The sequence below is a fragment of the Oryctolagus cuniculus genome, chromosome 12 (genome assembly GCF_964237555.1).
Source record: "Oryctolagus cuniculus chromosome 12, mOryCun1.1, whole genome shotgun sequence".
Classification (NCBI taxonomy): domain Eukaryota; kingdom Metazoa; phylum Chordata; class Mammalia; order Lagomorpha; family Leporidae; genus Oryctolagus; species Oryctolagus cuniculus.
This window is the reverse complement of record NC_091443.1, coordinates 50,940,275-50,965,067: the sequence shown is the minus strand read 5'-3', so window position 1 is coordinate 50,965,067 and position 24,793 is coordinate 50,940,275. Positions and strand designations below refer to the sequence as shown.

Below are 24,793 nucleotides of genomic sequence, written 5' to 3'. Positions count from 1 at the left end.
CACTCCCGGGCCACAGCAGAGAGCTGGCCTGGAAGAGGGGCAACCGGGACAGAATCCGGCGCCCCAACCAGGACTAGAACCCGGTGTGCCGGCGCCGCAAGGTGGAGGATTAGCCTAGTGAGCCGTGGCGCGGGTCTTTTCCATATTTCTGTTGTACGATTAGCTGAAGCCAGCCCCCTAATGTGGTTGACTTTTGTTTGTCTGCTGATTGTCTTGCCTTGTCCCTCTTATTTCCATCACGAAGCCCAGAACTTGGCACATGGGGCGCACTCTTTAGCCGTTGACCGGGTCAGTTGCCTGCCTTGGCTACCTTGTAGGGATGTAGTGACACTGCCATTTCCTCGGGCCATCTCTTCCATTGCCAGACAATGGTCTCCACCCCAAGGCAGTCTTGAGCTGATTCACCTTCAACTGCAAATTGGGACACCTAGTCCCAAAGTACCCCAAGTTACACATGTGTAAAACTCTAGTTATCTTCCATTTTTCCTTCATTTATTTCTTCCCTGACAGTCTTCCTTTAAAAAAATTATTTATTTGAAAGACAGAGTGCCAGAGAGAGGGAGAAACAGAGAGACACAGAGAGAGGTCTTCCATCTGCTGATTCACCCCCCAAATGGCCACAATAGCCAGGGCTAGGTCAAAGCCAGGAACTGCATTTGGGTGAGCAGCAGGCGCCCAAGCACATGGGCCATCTTCTGCCTTCCCAGGCACATTAGCGGGGAGCTGGAATGGAAATGCAGAAGCAGAGACTCAGAGCCCCTGGTTTGCGCTTAACTCATAGTAGGAGCTCAATGTGTTTATTTCTTCCCAGCTCTTTGGAGGAAAATATTGCTCCCAATTTTGCCTTTTTGAGCTCTAATAAATAAAGGGAGAAGAGCCAAATGAATGAATGCGAGGCAAATTACAAAGTTTTAGAAAAGTTTGACTCTCGGGGCCGGCGTTCTGGTATAGTGGGTCGAACCGCCACCTGCAGTGCCAGCATCCCATATGGGCACCAGTTGTAGTCCCAGCTGCTCCATTTCCAATCCAGCTCTCTGCTACGGCCTGGGAAAGGAATAGAAGATGGCCCAAGGCCTTGGGCCCTGCACCTGCGTGGGAGACCCGGAAGAAGCTCCTGGCTTCGGATCGGTGCAGCTCTGGCCGTTGCAGCCAACTGGGGAGTGAACCAGTGGATCGAAGACCTCTCTCTCTCTGCCTCTCCTTCTCTCTCTGTGTAACTCTGACTTTCAAGTAAATGAATAGATCTTTAAAAAAGAAAAGTTTAACTCTCACAGTAGCAATCCCAAGAGAAAAGAGATAATGTTGCATTGTTATTTAATCTTCCAGGAACTTACTTTAAAGTAAAATGTATCAATAGTATTTATTTTTTTAAAGGTTAACAGTAGTTTTAATATAGTTAGTACACACTAAAAATGAAGACAGCAATTTTTGGTTAGAATGAACACAGATTTACCAGCTTGAAAGATGATTATGATAGCTCTATTTGTAATGGCTGAACATGGAGAACCTTGCTGTTTGTCATAGCGATACATTCAATTTCCAGGATGATTAGCATAGATCAGATAAATCATGTCATATCTATGTGACAGACTTTGTTCATTTGCTGTTAAAACTGAAGTGAGGGGCCGGCGCCGCGGCTCACTAGGCTAATCCTCCGCCTAGCGGTGCCGGCACACCGGGTTCTAGTCCCGGTCGGGGCACCGGATTCTGTCCCGGTTGCCCCTCTTCCAGGCCAGCCCTCTGCTGTGGCCAGGGAGTGCAGTGGAGGATGGCCCAGGTGCTTGGGCCCTGCACCCCATGGGAGACCAGGAAAAGCACCTGGCTCCTGGCTCCTGCCATCGGATCAGCGCGGTGCGCCGGCCGCAGCGCGCCGGCCGCGGCGGCCATTGGAGGGTGAACCAACGGTAAAGGAAGGCCTTTCTCTCTGTCTCTCTCTCTCACTGTCCACTCTGCCTGTCAAAAAAAAAAAAAAAAAAAAAAAAAAAAACTGAAGTGAGGGCTGGGTGTTTGGCAGACTGGTTAAGACGCCACCTGGGATGCCCTCTTCCCAACTGGGAGTGCTTGGGTTTGAATTCCAGCTCTAACTCTCAATCCCAGCTGCCTGCCGTGGCTGCACACTCTGTAACGCAGTAGCTGATGGCTCAAGTCCCTGGAACTCTGCCATCCATGTGGAAGACCCAGGCTGAGTTCTCAGCTTCTGGCTTTGATTGACCTGCCTCAGCTCCAGCTGTTGCGGGCATTTGGGGAGTGAGCCAGCAGAGAGATCTTTCCCCCTCTTGTCTGTCTCTGTCTCTCAGCCTCTCAAACAAATAAAATAAATAATACATAATTTTTTAAAAAACAAGCACAACCGCTAGAGTTGTTTAGTCCATTAACTCAAGAAACATAAGTCACATCTTGTAAATTCCCTTTTTGAAGATTTTTTTAAAAAGATTTTATTTATTTATTTGAGAGGTAGAGTTACAGACAGAGAGAAAAGTCTCCCATCTGCTGGTTCACTCCCCAAATGACCGCAATGACCAGAGCTGGGCTGATCCAAACCCAAGAGCCAGGAGCTTCTTTTGGGTCTCCCATGGGTGCAGGGGCCCAGGCACGTGGACCATCTTCCACTGCTTTCCCAGGCCATAAGCAGAGGGGCAGCCAGGACACAAACCAGCACCCATATGGAATGCTGGCACTGCGGGTGGAGGCTTAGCCGGCTATGCCACAGCGTCAGCCCCGTAAATTGCTGCTTTTAAGTTTGTGAGTAGTAAACATGCACTGTGCACCGGTATGCTAGGCCACGTTCTAGGCCCTGGGACATGGTGTGAACAAGACAGGTGGGAGTCTCATCTCTTTGCAGCTCACATTTGAGAGAGAGGAGACAGGAACCAATAAATACATGAATACATTAACATTGTGCTTTGGAGGACACTCAACAAAGCGATGTGCTAAGGAGAATGGGAGGCAGGGAAAGTAACCAAATTGGGTGGTCCCAGGAAGCCTCCCAGAGGAAGTGACATTTGAACCAAGACCTGAATGGCAGGAGGGGCTGGCCACAGACCTGCGGGAAGAGAGCTCCTTCCAGAAGGGGCAGATGCCAAGCCACCGGCCCAAGGTTGCAGAGTTTGAGAAGTGGAAGCGCCACTTGACTGGAGCAGCCCGAGCCAGGGGCATGTAGTGCAGATGACCATGGCAGAGTCTGTAGGAGCCCAGGAGGTCAGGGTAGGATTTTGAATGATTCCAAGGGCACCAGGAAGGCCCTGGAAGGTTCGAAGGAGGTGAGTAGCAGGGTTTATGGTTTAGGAAGAGTGCTGGCTGTGCAGAAAGTGGGTAATATTCAAGGGTAAGAGTGGAAAGCCACCAGGGGCTACGGCAGTCCTGTCAGAAGGGCACAGGGCAGCAGTGAGGCTGGAGAGCACAAAGAAGCTGGTGTGTTTTAGAGGCAGAGCTGAGGGGGTGTGCTGATGGCTTGGATATTAGAGGGGAGAAAAGGGACGAGTGAAGAGTGACTTATGGCCGGCGCCGCAGCTTAATAGGCTAATCCTCCACCTAGCAGCACTGGCACACCGGGTGCTAGTCCTGGTCAGGGCGCCGGATTCTGTCCCGGTTGCCCCTCTTCCAGGCCAGCTCTCTGCTGTGGCCTGGGAGTGCAGTGGAGGTTGGCCCAGGTACTTGGGCCCTGCACCCTATGGGAGACCAGGATAAGTACCTGGCTCCTGCCATCGGATCAGCGCGGTGTGCCGGCCACAGCACGCGGCGGCCATTGGAGGGTGAACCAACGGCAAAGGAAGACCTTTCTCTCTCTCTCACTGTCCACTCTGCCTTCAAAAAAAAAAAAAAAAAAAAAAAGTGACTTACGTGCTTTTGGCTTGAGCAATGGGTCGTTATGGTAACACTGAGGTGGGGAAAATGAGGGGAAGAACAGTTTGGGGTTGGACTTAAGAGCTCTGTGGGGGGCTGGCACTGTGCGCAGCGGGTTAAAGCCCTGGCCTGAAGCACCGGCATCCCATATGGGCACCAGTTCTAGTCCCGGATGCTCCTCTTCTGATCCAGCTCTCTGCTACAGCCTGGGAAAGCAGTAGAAGATGGTCCAGGTCCTTGGGCCCCCGCACCCACGTGGGAGACCCGGAAGAAACTCCTGGCTCCTGACTTTGGATCGGCATAGCTCTGGCCGTTGCAACCATCTGGGGAGTGAACCAGCGGATGAAAGACCTCTCTTTCTGTCTCTACCTCTCTCTGTAACTCTGTCTTTCAAATAAATAAAATAAATATTAAAAAAAAAAAAAAAGAGCTCTGTGGACCACTCCAGGCTTAGGCTGAGGAGCCAGAACGCCCAGTCCCACTCTATTCTAAATTGGTACATGACTTCAAAGCACCCAACACCTGTGCCTCCATTTCTTCATCAGCAGAGGGGGCATAAAAGGCCTCCTCTATGAAGTGATCATGAATTTGACATGGGTTATTATGGGTAGATCTATACCCACACTCTTCTTTACTCAGAAGTTAGCCAGTATTTTTTTGTTTGTTTGTTTGCAGGCTCACACCCCCAAATACCTACAACAGCCAGGAGCTGGGCCAGGCCAAACTCAGAACTCCAGCCTGGTCTCCCACATGGGTGGCAGGGATGCAAGTACTTGAGCCATCAACCCACTGCCTTCCATGGTGCACACTAGCAGGGAGCTGGAACGGGGCGCAGAGCTGGGACTTGAGCCCAGCCTCTCCTATACGGGACGCAGGTCTCCTAAGTGGTAGCCTGAACCGCTGTGCCACAACACCTGCTCACCCCCTGGCAAGTATTTCTATGGGTTAATGTCTAAGGATGTGACCAAGAACAAATCAGAGGACACTCACTGCTCCTGCGTTGATGTTAGTTGAGGGAGGGGAAGCACAGTAAACAAACAGTGAACATATTTAATTTGTTGGATGGGGATGGATGCTTTGGAGGGAAAAGTGTAATAAAGAGTGAAGCAGGTTGCAATTTAAAATAGGTTGGTGATAGAAGGCCTTACTAAGATAGTGACACTGGAGGAGGAGGGCACTTGTGCAGATGAAGAGTGTACCAGGCAGGGAAGACAGCAAGTGCAAAGGCCCTGAGGTGGGAGTGGGTGTGAAGGGCTCAAGAAACACCAAGAGAGGTAGGAGACAGTGAGCCGGGGTAGGGGACAAATGGAAGGAAGAGCAGCCCTGAAGGTCAGAGCCTCAGGGAGGGCCATGGCTGCTCTTTAACCCGAGGGAGGGGTCAGAGGATTGGGTGTGAGCTGGTCAGCAACGTGACCTGATCTTGAAAAACTCCACTCTGGGGCTGGCACTGTGGTGCAGCAGGTTGAGCCGTGGCCTGCACCACCAGCATCCCATATAAGCACCAGGTTAGCTCCCTGCTAATGCACCTGGGAAGACAGCAGATGACAGCCCAAGCCCTTGGGTCCCTGCCACTCCTGTGGGAGACACGGATGGATTCCAGCCTCCTGGGTTCTGTCTGGCCCAGACCTTGCCATTGCAGCCATTTGGAGGAGTGAACCGAACCAGACAATGGACTATTTCTCTCTCTCTCCCTCTCTGTTGCTTTGCCATTCAAATGAATAATAAATCTTTTTTAAAAAAAATAAAAATGTGGCCGGTGCCACAGCTCACTAGGCTAATCCTCCACCTTGCGGCGGCGGCACACCGGGTTCTAGTACCGGTTGGGGCGCCGGATTCTGTCCCAGTTGTCCCTCTTCCAGGCCAGCTCTCTGCTGTGACCAGGGAGTGCAGTGGAGGTTGGCCCAAGTCCTTGGGCCCTGCACCCCATGGGAGACCAGGAGAAGCACCTGGCTCCTGCCATTGGATCAGCGCGGTGCGCCAGCCGCAGCGCGCCAGCCGCGGCGACCACTGGAGGGTGAACCAACGGCAAAGGAAGACCTTTCTCTCTGTCTCTCTCACTGTCCACTCTGCATGTCAAAAAATAAATAAATAAATAAATAAATAAAATAAAAATAAAAACGTTTTCAAAGATGAGTTGACTTTAAAAAATTCACAGAAATACATATGGAAAAAAAGTGTGCATGTATTTCAATTTTTTTGGCACCAAAATACCCATTTTAAAAAAGATTTATTTATTTGAAAGAGTTACAGAGAGGCAGAGGCAGAGAGAGGTCTTCCATCCACTGGTTTACTCCTCAAATGGCTGCAATGGCTGGATCTGGGCCAATCCAAAGCCAGGATCCTGGGCCTTCTTCCAGGTCTCCCGCGTGGGTGCAGGGACCCAAGGACTTTGCCATCTTCCACTGCTTTCCCAGGCCATAGCAGAGAGCTGGATCGGAAGCGAAACAGCCGGAACTCCAACCGGCACCCTTATGGGATGCCTGCAGTGGCTTTACCTGCTATGCCACAGCGCCAGCCCCCAAAATACCCATCTTTTAATTCCACTTTCCACAAACTTTTTTTTTTTTTTTTTTTTTTTTTTTGACAGGAAGAGTGGACAGTGAGAGAGAGAGAGAGAGAAAGGTCTTTCTTTGCCGTTGGTTCACCCTCCAATGGCCGCCGCGGCCGGCGCGCTGCGGCCGGCGCACCGCGCTGATCCGATGGCAGGAGCCAGGAGCCAGGTGCTTTTCCTGATCTCCCATGGGGTGCAGGGCCCAAGCACCTGGGCCATCCTCCACTGCACTCCCTGGCCACAGCAGAGAGCTGGCCTGGAAGAGGGGCAACCGAGACAGAATCCGGCGCCCCGACCGGGACTAGAACCCGGTGTGCCGGCACCGCTAGGCGGAGGATTAGCCTAGTGAGCTGCGGCGCCGGCCTTTCCACAAACTTTTTAATATGAAGATTTATTTTATTTATTTGGAAGGAAGAGTTACAAAGAGAGTTCTTCCATCTGCTGGTTCACTCTTCAAATGGCTGCAACAGCCACGGCTGGGTCTCCCACGTGGTGCAAAGGCCCAAGTCCTTGGAACATCTGCTGCTTTCCCAGGCACATTAGCAGGGAGCAGATCAGAAGTGGAGCAGCTGGGACTCGAGCTGGCGCCCACATGGGATGCCGGCTCTGCAGGCAGCGACTTAACTCGCTACACCACAATAGCAGCCCCACGGATGAGGGGCGCAGCCTACAGAACTATGTTGATGGCATTTTCTTGACTGGGGGGGAGGATGAAGATTTTCTTCTTTGTGATCTGATGTATTTTGGTTTAGCAGACAGACACTGCAAGGCTCACGTTGCTGCTCAGAGCACCCCAGCCTACTTCTACCCCAAACAAGAGGGAGCCTCGGCCCCTTCTCTCCACAGAGGGTGCGTCCTGCCCCACCCTGGGGGCCGTCACAAGAGGTGTGGTCTGTGGTGGTGGAGACCGATCATACTGAACTGGAGGCCTCCCCCCTGGCATTGAGCAGCTCCCATCTCAAGGGCTGCTGAGTGGGCTTCTCAGAACCAGGGCCACCAGAAATGCCACATGCAGCCCCCTAGCACAGACCGTGACCCCACGCTCCTCAGCCTGGCATGGACCAACAGATGGACAGAACAGTGACTTTATTAAAAAAAATAGTTTATTGCCATCCATGCTACTGAGTGTGAGTGAAGATTGGTTCTGCCCCGCAGGTGCCCGGCTCTCCCACCTGAGCTCCTGGGAAGCCGCTCTGAGGTGGAGCCCCGTCTTGGGGCAGTGTCCTTGTTCATGTGACTCCAGTCCCATTGCTCCTGGCCCAGGGCTAAGCTTCGCCTCGAGACGTCATAGGGATGGTCTCTCCCGAGTAACTGTCACCTCCAGCGTGTAGGAAGCCCCTGCCCCCGGAGGCTGGGGCCACGTCCACCTGGATGACGCCATGCACCTGAGAGAGCTGCGGGCTGTCCAAGCTGGCAATGAGCTGGCGGGGTCCTGGTCGCACCGGCACGAACGTCTGGCGCAGTGTCACTGTCTCATTGCCCCCGATGTCCCTGTGGGTGCAGACAGGGTCAGGGACCTACAATAACCAGTGCGAGGGATGCAGTAAAGACTGACTCAGGGCCGCCCAGAAGGAAGGAGCTGGAGGTGGAGACACTCAGGCATTCTAGGCTCAGCTGTAATCTCCACACCCACGAGCAGGCCAAAACCTGAACCCCAGGGCCGCCTCCACATAGCCAGATCAGCAGCTACCCACACAGCAGCCGGAGCTGGGAGTCTCCCCCTCACCCGGGGCTCCGCCCAGCCTGCTCCCACATGCACCTGGACAGAGCCTGCTGCTGCATCCCAGAGGCCTCCCACGGCCTCCCTTCTCTCCCTTGCTGCTGCTCTGGCCTTAACCAGACCACTCCCATCTCACCGGAGGTTTCTAAGACCAAGAAAACTCCACAATGAGAATTTGAGACTCAACACAGCACTGCCAAATGCTTTCTGTCTTGCCAAGAAGAAGATGAGCTGTTCTCCACCACAATCATCTCTCCAAAGACAAAAGCGCATTTCAATATTCAAAATATTAGGAGGAAGTTTGCTCAGGCAAACAGGGAAGTCCTTGCTGAGATCCAGGGCTGGCATCTTGAAACTGACAAACACTCCCAGGTCTGTGCCCCTCCCTAACACCCCCGGCCGGCAAGAGACCAGGCCTTGGGGGGCGGCACCCCACTGGGAATCACCATCTCACCAGGCTTCTAACTGGCCTTTCCATTCTGCTGGTCACTCAAGGGTGAACTAAATCCTCCCAGGGCTTGACTCCTTGGTACGTATGGGATGAGGCCCCAGCTCCCTAACCTGACACCCAGGCTCCCTCCAACTCAGCCCTGCCGCCTCCTCCGCCACCTGCAGCACCAAATGTCTTCCCCTTCCCCGAACTCATGCCCACTGATCATCATGCTTTGCTGTTCACAGGAAGACTCCCTGGTCTGCCTCCCCACTCTTCCTCCAAGGCCCAGCTCACCCCGCCTCCTCAGAGAGGCCCCCAGAGCACCTCCTGTCCCTGGGACAGGGGTTCTCAGCCTCCTCTGAGCTCCACCCACCACCTGCACGGTGCATTTTATGCATTGAACACAACTGCATTTACAGAATCCCAGCCTCCAGCCTCCTGCTGCAGCTGAGCATACTTTGGGGTCCCTCTTGGGAGCCACACCCTGGCAGTCCCCACTGTCACCCAAGGGAATAAATCCACACCCCCAGCTCCCAGGATGAGCCATTCGTGGGGCAAAGTATTTGGCTTCCAGCCTGCTTCTGAGAGGTTCCTGTAAGCCACCTGCTCCTTCTTCTACCACTTGCTAGCTGTGTGGTTTAGTTCAGGTTTCTTAGCTTCTCTGTTCCTCACTTTCTAGCCCATAAACTAGAAGTGAAAGTAAAATGAGCGGACAGGATCAGACGGCCTTGAAGGCACCGCTGAGCTCCAGGAAGGAGGGAAGCAGGATACAGAACAGAAGAGATGATCATGGGAAGTCAACAGATAAAGTCTATAACTTAAAAAGGTAGATTATGTTCTGACTGGTTATATGTGGTTTCTTAAAAGATTTATTTATTTTATTTGAAAGGTAGAGTTACTGACAGAGAAAGCTCTTCCATCTACTTGTTCACTTCCCAAAAGGCTGCAACATCAGGGCTGGGCCAGGTTGAGGCCAGGAGCCACAGGCTTCATCTGGGTCTCCCACATGGGTGACAGGGGCCCAGAGCCTTGGGCCATCTTCCACTGCTTTCCCAGGCGCATCAGCAGGGAGCTGGATCAGAGGTGGGCAGCTGGGACTTGAACCAGCACCCATGAGGGACGCTGATGTTGCAGGAGGTGGCTTAACCTGCTGCGCCACAATGCCGGCCCTTATAAATGTGTTCTTAAATTATATCCACTTTTTCATACATATAAGGTTAAAGGTTTTTTAGGCTCAGATCAGCCTTCCAAAGTCTATTTAAGGGGTTTGCATTGTGGTGCAGACCGTTTGCCATGCCAGCATTCCATTTTGGTGCAGCAGTTTGAGTCCTGGCTGCTCTGCTTCCAATCCAGCTCCTACTAGTGCACCTGGGAAGGCAGCAGACGATGGCCCAAGTACCTGGCTCCCTGCCACCCACGTGGGAGTCCCAGATGCAGTTCCAAGCTTCTAGCTTCATCCTACCCCAGCCCTGGTTGTTGTGGCCATAAATGGAATGAATCAGCACATGGAATATCTTTCTCACTGTCTCTCTCCCTGTCTCCCTCCGTCACTTGGCCTTTCAAATAAATAAAATCAATATTTTTTAAAACAACAAGTTATTTAACCCAAAGTATAACTGGGCTGTACTATCTCAGAATCTAACCCTTATATCCCAATGACATTTCCAAGAGCAAGTGCTTGCCAGCTTCCAGCGGGGAGCTGGTCTTCCGGTCAGGGAAGGCCTTGGCCATGCCCCTGTTTTCGAGGTGAGCTGAGCAAGGAGGCAGTTGCTGAAGCCGGAACGTGAATGTGCCTGTGACCGAGAGCAGGCAATGAAACCAGCTCCAGGAGTCACCAGGACGTCCGCACCCAGCCACGCTCGTCCTTGGATTGTCCACCACGTGGCCAGCGCGTGGCATCCTTTTAAAAACTCCTCTTGGACTTTTATTCAGAGGCACGTAAACCAGATACACACACCTGCCTGACCTGGGCACACACAGACACGCAGACACACACGTGCACACACACAGATACACACACCTGCCTGACCTGGGCACACACACACAGACACACACATGCACACACACACAGATACACACACCTGCCTGACCTGGGCACACACAGACACGCAGACACACACGTGCACACACACAGCTGTCGCTCCCCCTCTTCGTGGAGGAACGACACAAGACCCTGCGCTGTTCTTTCGTCTGCTCGGCCCTCCCCAGGTTTGCTGCTGGTTCTTCCCGGGTTGGCTACTGTCCCTCCACCTCCGTGGAAGGGCGGTTCCCCCTGCCACATTCCCCACTTCCACAGGGGAGCGGCACACCGCCGGCCGACTCTCTCGGGGGCTGCACAGGTGTTCCCTCAGATGTTCCCCTTAGATGTTCCTGGTGCATGTTGTCTCTCTCCTCCTTTATAGTCCTCTTCCACCAATCCTAACTCGGCTGCCCACACGCCGAGTACGCTGCTCTCCTCCAATCAGGAGCAGGATCAGCTCCTGGAGGTCATCACTCAAGGTGGCAAGAGACAGCTGCGTAGAAGCTGTTTCCTCCTCTCCCAGCGCCATATTGTGGGAGAGCAGATGCATAGAATAAGTCTTAATTCCAGTAACTTAGTCTAGTCCGAGTTGCTCCCCACAACAGCAGTGAGCGGCATGTCTCAGTGCTGATGGCACGGGCAGGGCCGCGCACCTGTTCACTTCCTGTGCTAATTACACTTCGTTTCAGATGACATCAACCGTTCCCCCACATTAAACCTCCTCTCGGGAAGGGAAATTGGTTGAGGGAATGATTCAGGCTCGGGGGTGGGGGGAGTCTGGGGCAGCCTTGCAGCCAGCCTGGTGGCTTCTGTGCTGGGGACAGCAGTTGTGGGGAGGAGGAAGTCCTGGAATGTTTATTAAGTGGCCAGTCACCAGGCTGGGGTGGCACACCTCGAGGTATAATGGGGTTCCATACCACAGTCTTTGATGTGCAAATGAGAGGCCAAGTAACACCCATCTTGGAATCCCATATATGTGAACTGGCAGCCTAGGGACTTCCCTCTGGAGGTTTCCAATGTCCTGGAGGCCCTGGCCGGGGCTCGCAGCAGGCCACAGGCCATCATCCCAGGAGGGCTCGCCTTGAGACACCACCACCTAACCCTCTCGCTCACTGAGGGGACCCTCGGGCAAGCCCCATGGCTGAGGACTGGCCAGGTCTCAGCACAGTGGACCTCACCCTACTTCCAGGTGGGGGCAGGAGTCAAAGGCCCCATGGGCTGCTGAGCAGAGTCCAGCTCTGGGAGTTTCCCAGCCAGGGTGGCGGGGGTGGGGGTTGGGGGGGAGGCCCTGACTTCCCTCCATCACCATGTGACTGTGAGCTAGAGCCATCTGCAGGCATGCCTAGAGGGGCAGGCCAGCAGGGGGATCTCAAGCCCCACTCTCAGAGCTGCCAGACAGCCTGGCGAGGCACCAGGAGGAACGTGCCCGCTGGTGTGGCAACACTGCATTCCCGGGAGAGCGACCTTCTCAGCTTTGGCCCTGATGGCAGAGTGGTGGTCACCACCAGGAGGTGCGAGGAGGAGGAGAGGCAGGGCCGGCCAGGGGCCTCTCTTTGCCCCCGGCCGCCCCCTCCGCAGGCTGTCACTCTGTCTGCAGAAGGCAGCGCCAGCCCCAGCCTCAGCCGGCAGAGGGCTGAGCTGAAAGGTCAATCTCTGACCTTCTCTGATTTCCTTGGCCCTTTCCTGGGGAGGGCTAGGCCGGGGGGCGGGGGGGGGGCAGTGTGTGAGTCTGTGTCAGAGCTCAAGCCACGGGCCCAGGAACACAAGCACTGTGTGCGCCTTCACTGGGCTGGGAGCCTAGAGGCAGGGGGGGTGCTGTGGACCTTAGGCATGGGCTATCTCAGCCTTCATGGCACAAACCAGGCAACAAGAGGCTGAGGTATGCCTCTGTGGGGAGGGCGGTCTGCTCTTCATGAGCCCTGAGACCCTGTGAGGCCAGGCCACCAACTTCCCCGTCTGTAAAGTGAGCTTGATGATGGCAACAACAAAAAGAACCACTACCCAACAGAGGACTAAGTCTGTGCCAGGCTCTGTGCTAAGCCCCCTGGTGCTCTGGGTATCCTCAGTGGACAGGCAGAAATACTGGAGCTTAGAAGGGCTAAGTCGCCTGCCTAGGGGCACATGGGAGTGATGGCACTGAGACTTGAACCTAAGTCTTTAGGATTCCAAAGTTTTGCTTTTAATCATATGACACTCTCTAATATACTTTAAAGAGTTCTCGAAATGAGATCATAGTCCTCAAAGTGCCTGGTCAACTTTTTCAGTGCTGGGCAAATGTTAACAATGAGTTACTAATGGTTCCCACGTGCAGTTTTAGCACCGTAATTAGATGGTGAGGCTGAGCAGGGACATTGGGCCCAACACGAGGCACTCAGCCGGCCTCCTTAAACATGGGTTGGACGGAAGTGAACTGAGTCAGGAGGGACTGCTGGCTGAACCCTAGCTGCTAGGAGCAGGCCTGACCAAAAGAGGGAGGAAAACTGGGGGCAGAGGGGACAGCAGTGGGTGCAGGAGGGGAGCCCAGACTCACCCCACGTTGAGGATCTTGGGTCTCTGCAAGCCAGAGCCCTCGAGCCGGAAGACGACGTTGGTGAGGGTGATGGGCAGTGGGTTCCTGAAGACGATCTGGACTTCGCACTCCTGGCCGACCACGGCCGCTCCCAATAACTGAGCGAGAAAGAGGCCCACCGCCCACATCAGAGACCCCAAGAAACATATGCAGACCACACGCTGCCCCAGCAGGGGCTGGTCCCTTAGAATCAAACCTTCCCTGAGCCCCACATTTCTGTCCCAAGACAAAGGCTCCCCAACGTCAGACAGGAAGCTCCAACCCACTCCCCAGTTAAGGCTATCACAGAATGAGGGATATGAAGTTCCCATTTCATGGATGACATCCCATAGCCAGTCCTGGGCCTTTCTCCCCGACAAAAGGCTCCTCTGGCCAGCCTGGCTCAGTACCCTCTCTTCTTTCTTTGATTTCCCTCCGCCCATGGTCACTACTCCATAGCCCACCCTGGTGCCCCAGCAAGCTGCACGCACCGTGAGGGAGAGATCTGGGGTGCGCACGCGGAACGTGTGCTGCTTGGCCAGCACCTGGCCACTCTCCTTGACGTGGCCTGAGACATTAAGCAGCATGGCCCCCTGGTCCACGAGGTGTGGCCGGTACTCCTTGTAGGCCACAGGCATGACCACGCTGTCCGCTGGGGAGAAGAGGGACGGAGTCACCAAGGCCCGCTTCCCCAGACGCAGCCTGCCCTCCCCACTGCGGGGCGCCCCCCGGTGCTCCTGGGGGTCTCTGTCCGCAGACCCCAGGGCCGGCCATCCAGGGGGCAGAGCTGAGCAAGGAGCACTTACAGGACCCTGCTGCCAGCACCACTTCCTTCTTGGATTCCTTGAAGATGGAGCCGGTGACACCGGTGTAGAAGGTGACAGAGAGGTAGAGGTGCAGCTTCACCGTGCGGCGGCTGCTGCTGCGATTGGTCAGCACCACAGAGACCGTTAGGTCCTGCCCCATCACTGCGTCCTGCGCTTCCACCTGCATGGCCACATCCTCTGCAGAGTCCCGGGAGTCGTACACATTGGGTTTGCTGCCATGGGCAGCTGCCGTCTCCACTGCCTTCCGCTCTGCATCCGAGCCTAGGGGGCGAGGGTCAGGGGTGAGGTTCCAACTTCCACTGGAGTAGACACGAGCTCAACAGGAGCACTCGGTGTGGGGCCCGGAGCTGGCTGCGCCGAGGGAACGGTACCTTCTGGGTGCTTATAGATGTGGGTGATGTCCTCTCGCATGTGGGATCTCACAGCCTTGGTGACGATGAGTGTGCCAATGGCCTTCTCCTCCACGTACACAATCTTGAAGCTGCCATCATCCTGCCGTTGCCAGTACACCTTGTCACTATTCACCTGTTGAGGTGGGGACAGCCGTGAGCAGAGAGGGGCAAACCAGAGGGTGGGCTGCACCTCTACCCGCCTTTCCCTACTCCCTGATCTCGGAGTAGCAAGTGAAGTGCAAGGGCGGAGCCTCCTGAGGAGCTCCATGGGGAGACTTTCCAGGCTGAGCCACTGCAGGCCAGAGAGCCGGGGAGAAGCCAGCCAGGGAGGCTCCTCGCAGCGCCTGCTGGCATTAATAACAGTAATCCCTTATGCTGGGTCCCTGGCTTTACGACTTCCGAAGCAGTTCCATACCCATTATCTCTTTGATCCTGAGCGCAGGAAGCAAGGCAGCCGTGATTATCCCCATTTTACAGTGGTGGCAAACTAAAGACTCGTAGGGTGAGTGACCAGCCCGAGGTCCCAGGGCTCGCCAGGCCCAGAGAACCCAGGATGGAAGTGGGTGCTCTCGTGTGTCCAGAGCGCCTGAGGCGGCACCTGGAGCGCGGCCTCACCTCGGCGAAGATGAAGGGCGTGTCATACTTCATGTAGACCAAGCCGTTCTTGACGGACTCCACGGAGCAGGGGCCGCAGCAGAAGATGCCTAAGGAGTGAGGCAGGCGGAGGTGAGAGACGCAAGGAGGCCCCAGGCAGCGGTCACAGAGGGCCCCGCCCCTCCTCCAGGCCCAGGCCCTCTGCCTCGTCATCTCCGGACAGCGCCATCAGTCTTCACCCGAACTGAGGGTCGGGGATATCCAGTCTGACCAAGGAAGGGAACATGAAGGACGGAGCAGCTCTAGTGGGCTCTCTCGGTCCGTTTCCCCCAGCCCAGGGCTGCCCTGCAAGAGGACAGGGGTAGGCAGCAGAGCCGCGGACCAGCCTGCCTGGAGAGCCAGGCCACGGGCATGCTCTCTGCTGGCTCAAGTTGGAGGTCCACTCTCTGTGGACCCCATCCTTCATCTGGACCAACCCAGGGCCCACAGTGGTTGGGCTGACTGGGTAGGAGAGCAATGACATCACCACCCCATTCCAGAAAGATCCAAGACAACCTCTTGGCCCGGCAGCCTGCTGGGGAGTGGCAGTGGGGAGTGGGGCAGGTAGGAAGCAGAGTCTTTCTGTCCCTAGAAGAGATGGGCTGACAGGAGAGGTCAGAGCAGGAGGTAAAGACATCCAACAGAGCGCGTCTCAGAGGATGCCTAACTCCAAGACCTCTCACGCATGGGGAGACAGGCTCGGGGAAGCGCTGTAGGCACCAGGACCTCACGAGAGGGCTGGGAGCAGAGGGAGTGGAGGGAATCAATACTGAGTGGCTACTGTGTGCTGGTCACGTTGCTAGCCCTCTCTGATACAGGATTTGTCTTCTTCTCCCAACTATCCTGCACCACATAGATTACCCCCAAATCACATCGCAGGGGGCAAGAAGACCGTGGAAAAATGCATACTATGAATAACCTACACAAGGGTTTCAACAGCTTTTGCATCAAAATAAACATCTCAGAATTCACTTTTCCAGGGACTTTTTGAAGTACTCTCAACAAAATACCAAGGTGCAAGGCCCTTCCTTGCCAAGATCACACCTCTAAACAGTGATCCAACTAAAGGCAGCACCTGCCTGGCTGGCTCCAGAGCCCCCTGCCTGCCACTCACACCACTTCCCAGAGCAGTGGCAAGAACTCAGATCTCAGGCATGGCGCTGTGGTGTAGTGGGTAAAGCTGTCGCCAGCAAAGCTGCCATCCCATGTGGGCGCCGGTTCATGTCTGGCTGCTTTACTTCCAATCCAGCTCCCTGTTAATGTGCCTGGGAGTGCAGCAGAGGGTAGCCCAAGCACTTGGGCCCCTGCACCCACATGGGAGACCTCGAAGAAGTTCCTGACTCCTGGCTTCGATGTGGTCCAGCGTTGGCCGTTGCGGCCATTTGGGGAATGAACCAGCGGATGGAAGATCTCTCTGTCTCTCTCTAACTTTGCCTTTCAAATAAATAAATAAATCTTTTTTTTTTTTTTTTTTTTGACAGGCAGAGTGGACAGTGAGAGAGAGAGACAGAGAGAAAGGTCTTCCTTTGCCGTTGGTTCACCCTCCAATGGCCGCCGCGGCCGGCGCGCTGCGGCCGGCGCACCGCGCTGATCCGATGGCAGAAGCCAGGAGCCAGGTGCTTTTCCTGGTCTCCCATGGGGTGCAGGGCCCAAGCACCTGGGCCATCCTCCACTGCACTCCCTGGCCACAGCAGAGAGCTGGCCTGGAAGAGGGGCAACCGGGACAGAATCTGGCACCCCAACCGGGACTAGAACCCGGTGTGCCGGCGCTGCAAGGCGTAGGATTAGCCTAGTGAGCCGAGGTGCCGGCCAAATAAATCTTTAAAAACAAACAAAAAAAGAAAAACAACTCAGATCTCCTAGTGTTGGGCCAGGCTGTTCCAGCACTGTGGGTGTCACCGGGTGTGCAGCTCAGGGGCCCTGTTCACACAGACAGAAAGGAAGGAGGAATGCAGGCGAGGTGAGGGGAGAGGCTGCGAGGCAGGCGGCCGGAGGGGGCTGGCCTGGCTGCCTGGGGCAGAGTGTCGAGGCGGGAGGGGAAGCGGAGGGTATGGAAGGTTTACTGTTTGCAGAACTATGTATGAGCACAGAGGAAAAGCCTGGCTGGTTATGTCAACCGTGATTATATCTCAGGGCTGGGTTATGGGGGCTATTATCTTTGATGTCATCTGATCTCTTATTTTTCTGTATACGTAACTCAGAGTGAACAATGGATAGACAGGAGAGAAACTGGGTGAAAGTTGAGAGCATGGGAAAGTTGAGCAGGTTAAGCCTCAGTCTGCAACACCGGCATCCCATTTTGACGCCAGTTCAAGCCCAGCTGCTCCACTTCCAATCGAGCTCCCTGCTAATGTGCCTGGGAAAACAACAAAGGATGGCCTAAATGCTTGGGCACCTGTACTGAATCAAACTCTTGGCTCCTGGCTTTGGCCTGGCCCAGCCCTGGCTGTTATGGCCATTTGGAGAGTGTACCAGGAGATGAAAGATCTCTCTGTAACTTGCCTTTCAAATAAATAAAATAAACCTTAAAAAAATGAATCACCAGGGGAACTTTTAAAATCTTAGATTTCTAGAAGAATCTACCTCTGGAAAATCCAATGTATCAGATCTGGGGTGAGACCTAGGAATTTACTTTAAAAAAACCCTGAGAGAGAATAGGGAATTCCTACTTTTATGTTATTTAATTCTAAAATTTCCCCTTCCTTTGAAGCAAGTATTACTTACAATAATGAGTGTTTAAGCTTTAAAATATATATACTCTGCTCTGGTGCAGCTTTCTGCTAATGCACACCCTGGGAGGCCGTTGATGATGATCTGAGTGATGGGTCCCTGGCACCCACATGGGAGACCCAGACTGAATTCTGGGCGCCTGGATTCAGTCTGGCCCAGCCCTGTTATGAGCATTTGGGGACGTGAAATAGCAAACGGAAGATCTCCCTCTGTCTCTACCTTTCAAATACTATGAAAATAAGTAGGTAAAATTTTTTAAAAATATATAAATAAAAGGTTCTGCAATTGATTATCTCTAGGACACATCAGTTAACAAAGAAATCAGGTAGGGGAATTTCTCACTGAATACTCTGGAATCTTTTCACTCTTCAACCATCTGAGTACATTAGCCATTACGAGTCAAATAAGCCATTATAAATAAATAAAATTCAGGGGGCCGGCACTGTGGTGCAGTGGGTAAAGCCGCCGCCTACAGTGCTGGAATCCCATATGGGTGCCAGTTCGACTCCCGGCTGCTGCACTTCCTATTCAGCTCTCTGCTATGGCCTGGGAAAGCAGTAGAAGATGGCCCAAGTGCTTGGGCCCCTGTACCCGCATGGGAGACCCAGAAGAAGTTCCTGGCTCCTGGCTTCGGATTGGCACAGCTCTGGCCATTGCGGCCAACTGGGGAGTCAACCAGTCGGTGAAAGACCTCTCTCTCTCTGCCTCTCCTTTTCTCTCTGTGTAACTCTGACTTTCAAATAAATAGATAAATAAATATTTTTAAAATAAATAAATAAATAAAACTCAGGCAAATACAGTCATATAAACAGGTGATGGCACAGGCACTTTGCACAGCAACTAAGATGCCTCTTGGGATCCTGTACTGTAATGGCTGTGTTTAGGCCCCGGCTCTGCTCTCCCTCCCTGCTTCCTTACCTGCACGCCAGGAAGCAGCAGGTAAGGCCTCAAGCAGTTGGGTCCCTGCCACCCAGGAGAGTGACCTGGGTTGAGTTTCTGGCTTCTGGTTTGGGCCTTGCCCAGCTCTGGCTGTTCCAGGTATTTGGGGACAGAACTAGCAGATGGACACGCCCCTCGTCCCCGCCCCATATCTCTAATAAATAAACAAATGTTAAATTTTAAAAAGGTGACAATACACCAATGACCACATGCTGGTTCAGTAGATAAGGAACTGTGTGGTTAAAGGACTTGGCTCTCAGGCCCAGGCCAGCACCAACCCTCTGGAGTTTACTACCCAGGTCAGGGAGACGTGGGAAGGGGTCAGGTAGGGTGCAAGAGCCAGGGTCCAGTCTCACCACTGCTGGTCTCCTGGGGCGTGGCGTCCACAACCTGCCACCCATCGAAGCCCGAGGGCAGATCTGGCCTCTTCATCCAGCAATCATTCCACACGTGGAAGTTCCTGAGTGGACATGGAAGGAGGGCTGGGTCTGAGACTTCAGTGCAGGGCCTCCCCAGCACCCGGCCCAGTCCCTCCCTCCACATCCAGGTCACTGTCCCTGGGCACGGATGGGCACGGCCCCAGCCTCACCACACAGAGTCACGGTTCAGGTGCTCTAGCGGCTTCATGTTCTCATCAAAGTAGATGTCCATGGTGAGGGACGTGTCTGTGTCGTGCGCAGAGTTGAAGTTGGTGACAGTCCGGGTGGCAAGGCCCAGGCAGCGCAGCACTGCGGAGGGGATTGTGGTTCACACAGGGACAGGGGCAGATGAGGATTCAGGTCGGGGACATCAGAGGGCAACTGGGGTTGCCAAGCTGGGCCTGGCCCACCATGGTCAGGGATGCAGGGTCCAGAGGCCTCTGGACCACAGCACACATGGGGTGAGGGGAAGTCAGGCCACCTGCAGGGCTCAGGCTCTGCCTGTCCCTTCTCCCTCCTCGCCCTTAGGCCTCTTTCTGCTATTAACACTAATTAATGATAATTAAGGCCAGCCAACCACCCACCCTCACCTGCTTCCTGCACGGTAGCCACAGCTGGGCCGGGTGGAGTGAAAATGGAGCCTGGCTTCCCTCCCTGCCCCTTCCAGGGCCCAGGCCACTCCTGCCCTGGTCCCTCCACTACCTGTGGTGGTCACACCAGCAAAGACCCAGCACTGGCCATAGGGGACGGAGTAGCCGGTGCGGAGGTAGCTAAGCAGGATCTCCACGCTGCCCACCCATGCTGAGGGGTTGGTGCCTCGAGAGTAATCGCCAGACCAGTTCCCAATGAGGACTCCATTGTCATCCAGGGAGTTCACCTGCCCAGGACGGGATGGGGGAGGAGAAGGGCTCAGGGCCTGGTTGGGTCCCCGGCCCAGCCCCTGACCCTGCAACCAACCCTCATCCCTAAATGCTTGAAGATCTGGATGTCAGCCTGAGCCCCACCCACTCCTCCCTGCAGCCATCTCTCCCCCTCCCACCCTGAGCTGACACAGGAATGTGAATCCTGGGTGTGCCAAGTTTGGGGTTTGGTCCTACATTCCACATGAGTTAGGACAGAAGCCAGAAAGGGTGGGGAGCGGGCAGGAGAGGGGAGGAGGTGGACCCTTCCAGCAACAGCGCCTTTGGGAGGGCAGGGTCAGGGCTGAGGGCCTGTAGGACTCCAAGTAGAGCAGCACCCGCCTCGCAGGGCGGGGGTGGGGGTGGGGCAGACAAACTGAGAATGGAAGGTGCTCACCATGGCAGAGATGACCCGCGAGACACTGACTGGGTCCCCACGGCCTCCATAGGGCATCCCCCGCCGGTCCAGGATGTACAGGCAGGCATCCAGCACCCCATGGTCAAACTGGAAGGAGGGAGGCAGACAGGGGTGACCGGTGTCCACTGCAGTGGGGCTCAGACCCTTGGCCCCACCCCCGACCCAGCCCACCCCTCTACCTCTGGCTGCCCTGGCCAGCCATACCTGGCCATAGTTCCAGGTCCGCTCGCCAATCTGCGCTTCAGTCCCATAATAAATTCTCCCAGACTCATTCAGCACATATTCCTGCCGCCAGTCCTCATGGTCCACGTACACAATGTCCTCTGTGTGCCCAGAACACACACAGCTGGTGATCTTGAGCTCCCGCCCTGGGCCCCACCTGCCCTGTGGTCAGTTCTCCAGGACTCACGTCCACAGAGGAGAATGACAGGGTGCCTCTAGGCCGGACGGAGGGAGCATGACAAAGACAGTGGCAGAAGGCTGGCTGCAGCCAGGGCCCCGCACTGGGCAGGTGAGCAGGCTGTGACCTTGAGCTGGTCACCTTCCTACCCTGGACGATGGGAGGTTGGCTTCTTGTAGGACCAGGCAGCCAGGCAAGCAGCCCCGGGGCCCTGCCCACCCTCTGTCCCTGACCCTAGCAGGCTCACCTGGGCACCAGGGATTGAAGAGGATGTAGATTTCATTGCGGGGGTCAAAGGGCAGCTGGAACTCCCCTGCCTCTGTGCGTGTGCGGACGGTGAACTGGAATTTGCCAATGATGGCGCTGGCGGGGGAGTGGACCCGCAGGTTCAGAGTCTGCCCGCTGGCCTTGGTCACTTGGGCCTTCCAGCCTCCGCTGTTCCCCTTGCCTACTGGGATGATCACGTGGGTGCCCTTGCCCACCTCGGGGTTGTTTCCTAGAGCGGGGAAAGCAGTAATTAGCTGATGAAGCCTTCCTTAGGAGAGAGGATGGGGCCTGGGACTTCTCCCAGCCCCACCCAAAATGCCGATGAGCCAGTGTGTGTGTGTGTGTGTGTGTGTGTGTGTCCCTGAGTTGGGCCATCGCCTTAGTCTGTGACCATCTCCCTCTAAGCAGCCTTGTATCCACCCAGTGCCTGCCCACGTGTCAGGGCAGACTCCCAGTGCAACACCCCAAACCTGTTCCCCTGACACTGAACCCAGAGGTACAGAGGAGAGCCCAGGGCCCGCGTCACCCTCGCCTGTCTGGCTGCCCCAGTGCCTGGGCTGGAGGAGCAGAGCTGGGTCCTGGCTGGGGCAGACCTCTCTTGCCCTCTGTGAACATACAGTCCAGGCCTGAAGGCCAATCCCCACCAGTCTCTGGGGCTGCAGCTCCCAGGGCCCAGGGCACCCCTGGTGGAGGTGGTAGGGGTACCCGGAAAATTAGAGGCTGGGGTGGGCAAGGTTAAGTCCTAATCAAAGGGTGAGAGGAGTCGCCCGCCCCCGGCAGCTGCATAATCACCAGGCTGGGCAGTCAATGGCCACCAAACAACGCGGTGAGAGAGGCACCTGCCCTGGGCCATGGGGACAGAGAGAGAGACAGAACGAGAGAACGCAGAGCCAGCCACACCCCGGGTAAAGGCAGCAGACCCAGGAAGAAGGACCTACAGAGGCAGGAAAGGTGGTGACACCAAGACCCTCCCAGGGGCACGCTCCCACAGAGGTGAGGACCGGGCAGGGAAGGAGCCTGGAGACCTCTCCCTACAGGCTACAGCCATCCCCCCTCCCACTCCCAGTCGCACTGACCGATTTGCAGCTCCAGGGCGATCCGATCGGACGACTCGTAGGGCCGGGACAGGAAAAGGACTAAGTGGAAAGGCTGCCCGCGGCGCACAATCAGCTCTTCATACTCAAACTCATCTGTGTGGTGCTCTCGGCGGTTCTGGTCCGAGCGGGAGCTCAGCAAATCCACACCGGTCACCACCAGCATGCCCTCTGCAAGGCCACATCTCTGGGTCAGTCCCCACAGGGAGCCCGGAAGCCCCCATCAGCCTCCCACTACCCCCACTCATGCCCCTTTGGGGATACCACAATGAGTCTCAGGTCCCATTAAGGCCAACAGGCCAGCCTCACCTCTGATGGTGCCATCTCCAGCCGCATTTACACCGCCGCCCCGGGAGTCAGGCCTTCCGCCCCGAGAGCTGGACCCCCGATCCCTGGAGCCGGAGGGCTCGCGCCCCCAGTCGTCATCTGCCGCATTCCGGCAGGAGCAGCAGCCACAGCAGCGAGCCCAGAAGGAACGGCCTCGTCCTCCACGAGAACGAGAACCTCTGTCTGGCTCAGGCTCGGGCTCCGGCTCTGGTGAAGGCGTGGCTGAGGGCTGCAGGGGTCCCCCACGCCAGCGGCCTACGTCGGAGCGGCCCATGTCAGATCGGCCCATGTCAGAGCGGCTCATGTCGGAGCGGCTCACGTCGGAGCGGCCCATGTCGGAGCGAGGACCATCCATCCTGCCTGCCAGGGAGAGATGGGGTGGGGGCAGCGTCTCAGACCTCCTTTACCCAGGATGCTCCCATTAGCCCCCCAAGAAGCCCTCCACCTATGCTGCCGATTCAGCCCCAGCCAGATGACCGAGACTATCCGAGCTTGACCCAGACCTTTCCCCCAAAGACTGCATTCAGACTCACCCAAAGAAAGCTTCCTACACTGCAGAGAACAGCCTTGCCTGCCCCTCTACCACATCCCAAACCCAGACGCCTCATGGAGGGACCTACTCAGGGACCCAGGAGGGGCATGTTGTCCCCTGGATGTATATGGCCACTCAGACCAGAGTGTGTGTGCAGCACCCCAGGCAGGGTCCCTGCACCTGCCAACTCCTCAGTCTAGAGGTCCCAGATGCCTCTCCCACCCATTTCTTAGCAGACACCCCTCTCCCCCACGTCAAGGCTTCCCACAAGACATGCAGGTGCTGTGGGAGGCCTGGGGTCCTTGGCTTCCCTCTCATAGGGCAAACCTCCACACAGGACTGCCGCAAGGGGTGTGGTTCAGCAGGTGCAGAGAGACCGGCTGGGTTCCCGGACAGCAGAGTCCCAGACAGGTACTGGCAGGCCCGCACTCCACCTTTCTGGAGCCCTCGGCAACGGGGGGCTCAGCACCCGCAGTAACTGTCAGAGCCCCTCACCTGGCAGCGGTGTTGACGACGGCAGCGCGAGTCCCCGCCCGGCCGCTTAGGTCGGGACTGATGGATGGGCTGGACGGGCCGGACGCCGTCGCACAAGTGGAAGATGTGGGCCGGGCCAGGGAGGTGGTTTATGAGGGGTGGGGAGGGCGGGGCCGAGGTCCTGGAAGAAGGGGAAGCTCGGTTGCTCCATCCCCAGGCGGGGAAGTGCTCGGCCTCTGGGGGCTGTCTCATGAGATAGGGGCAGGAAATGGGGACGGCCCACCCCCTTCCCCTTTCGAGGAACTGATGACGCTGGGGGCGGGCCAGGGTCTGGGCTGAGGCCAGGGTGAAGATGCAGGGCTTTGAGAAGACCCAGTCCTGTGGTGAACGCACACGTGTGAGAAGCAATGGGACAGCCCCATCCTGCGGGCCTCCTCCTGTTCACAGGTTCAGACTGCCTACCTCTGCTTCCATGGGCCCCTGCTGCCAAGGCCAGCTGCCTCACAGCCCAAGCCAGGCGTGGCCCTGTGAAACTGGCCCATGAGCCTGGCCCTGCAAAACTTATCCTGCCCAGGGAGGTCCCACATCCCAGCTGCTGGCTGGTGACGTCAGCAGCCAGGCCCTCAGACTGGCTCCACCAGCCGGCTCCTGACCTGCCGGCTCTACCAGATTTCTGACAACCCCCCCCCCCCCCCCCCGCCCCAATCTGTCTTTCTTCCAGCTGCTCCACAGCCCCCAGGACGAGAACAACCCCTAGCTCCTCACATCTCCTGAGTTTGTAATGAAGGGGGTCGGGGTAGAGGCAACCTTGTTTTCTGTCCCCCAGCCTGCAGGCTTAGGTCTTTGCACACAGGAGTCGGTGGGAAGGGGGCCTCCTCCCCCACTTGCAGAGTATCCTCTCAGAGGGGAAGGTCTGGAGTCCAAGATCCCACCTCTTTTCCAGCCTGGAATTCCTCCTGGGAATCCAGACCAACCAGCTGCAAGCACCTGCCCTGTGTGCATCCCAGCTCCACCCCCAGCTCTGGGAGAGACACCAGTGATGGCACAGACAACCCTGAGGCAGAGAGGAGGCCAAGCACGGAGGTGCCCCCTGAGCCCATCAGCCAGGGGCCTTTCCCCTCCACCCACTAGTGTCCCAGCTCTGCCCAGGGACCGCGACAATCAAGACCCATAGAAGCAGACCGCAGGAGAAGCTGCTTGGAGATGTGGCAGGCAGGGAGGTGCCTCGGAGTGGGACACAGGCTCCAGGACGTGGCCGGGGGCCGTACCCACCCATGCTTTCTTTAGTCCAGCTCCAAGCCTCAAGATCTGGCAAGGGGCCTGCCCC

At 56.0% G+C, this 24,793-nt stretch overlaps 1 protein-coding gene across 1 annotated transcript; it reads right to left on the bottom strand.

Annotated features, from left to right (window-relative positions):
* Positions 1 to 7,479: 7,479 nt before the first annotated feature.
* TGM1 (transglutaminase 1) lies at positions 7,480 to 23,626 on the bottom strand. The gene is made up of 15 exons (XM_051822727.2): positions 23,488 to 23,626; positions 22,443 to 22,820; positions 22,116 to 22,304; positions 21,020 to 21,268; positions 20,577 to 20,695; positions 20,352 to 20,459; positions 19,758 to 19,932; positions 19,226 to 19,364; positions 18,993 to 19,096; positions 14,950 to 15,038; positions 14,314 to 14,467; positions 13,922 to 14,203; positions 13,607 to 13,767; positions 13,098 to 13,234; positions 7,480 to 7,885 (listed from the first exon to the last, which is right to left on the bottom strand). The coding sequence occupies exons 2-15, from the start codon at positions 22,813 to 22,815 to the stop codon at positions 7,660 to 7,662; spliced, it is 2,505 nt and encodes an 834-aa protein (XP_051678687.2). The 5' UTR covers positions 22,816 to 22,820; positions 23,488 to 23,626; the 3' UTR covers positions 7,480 to 7,659.
* Positions 23,627 to 24,793: the final 1,167 nt, after the last annotated feature.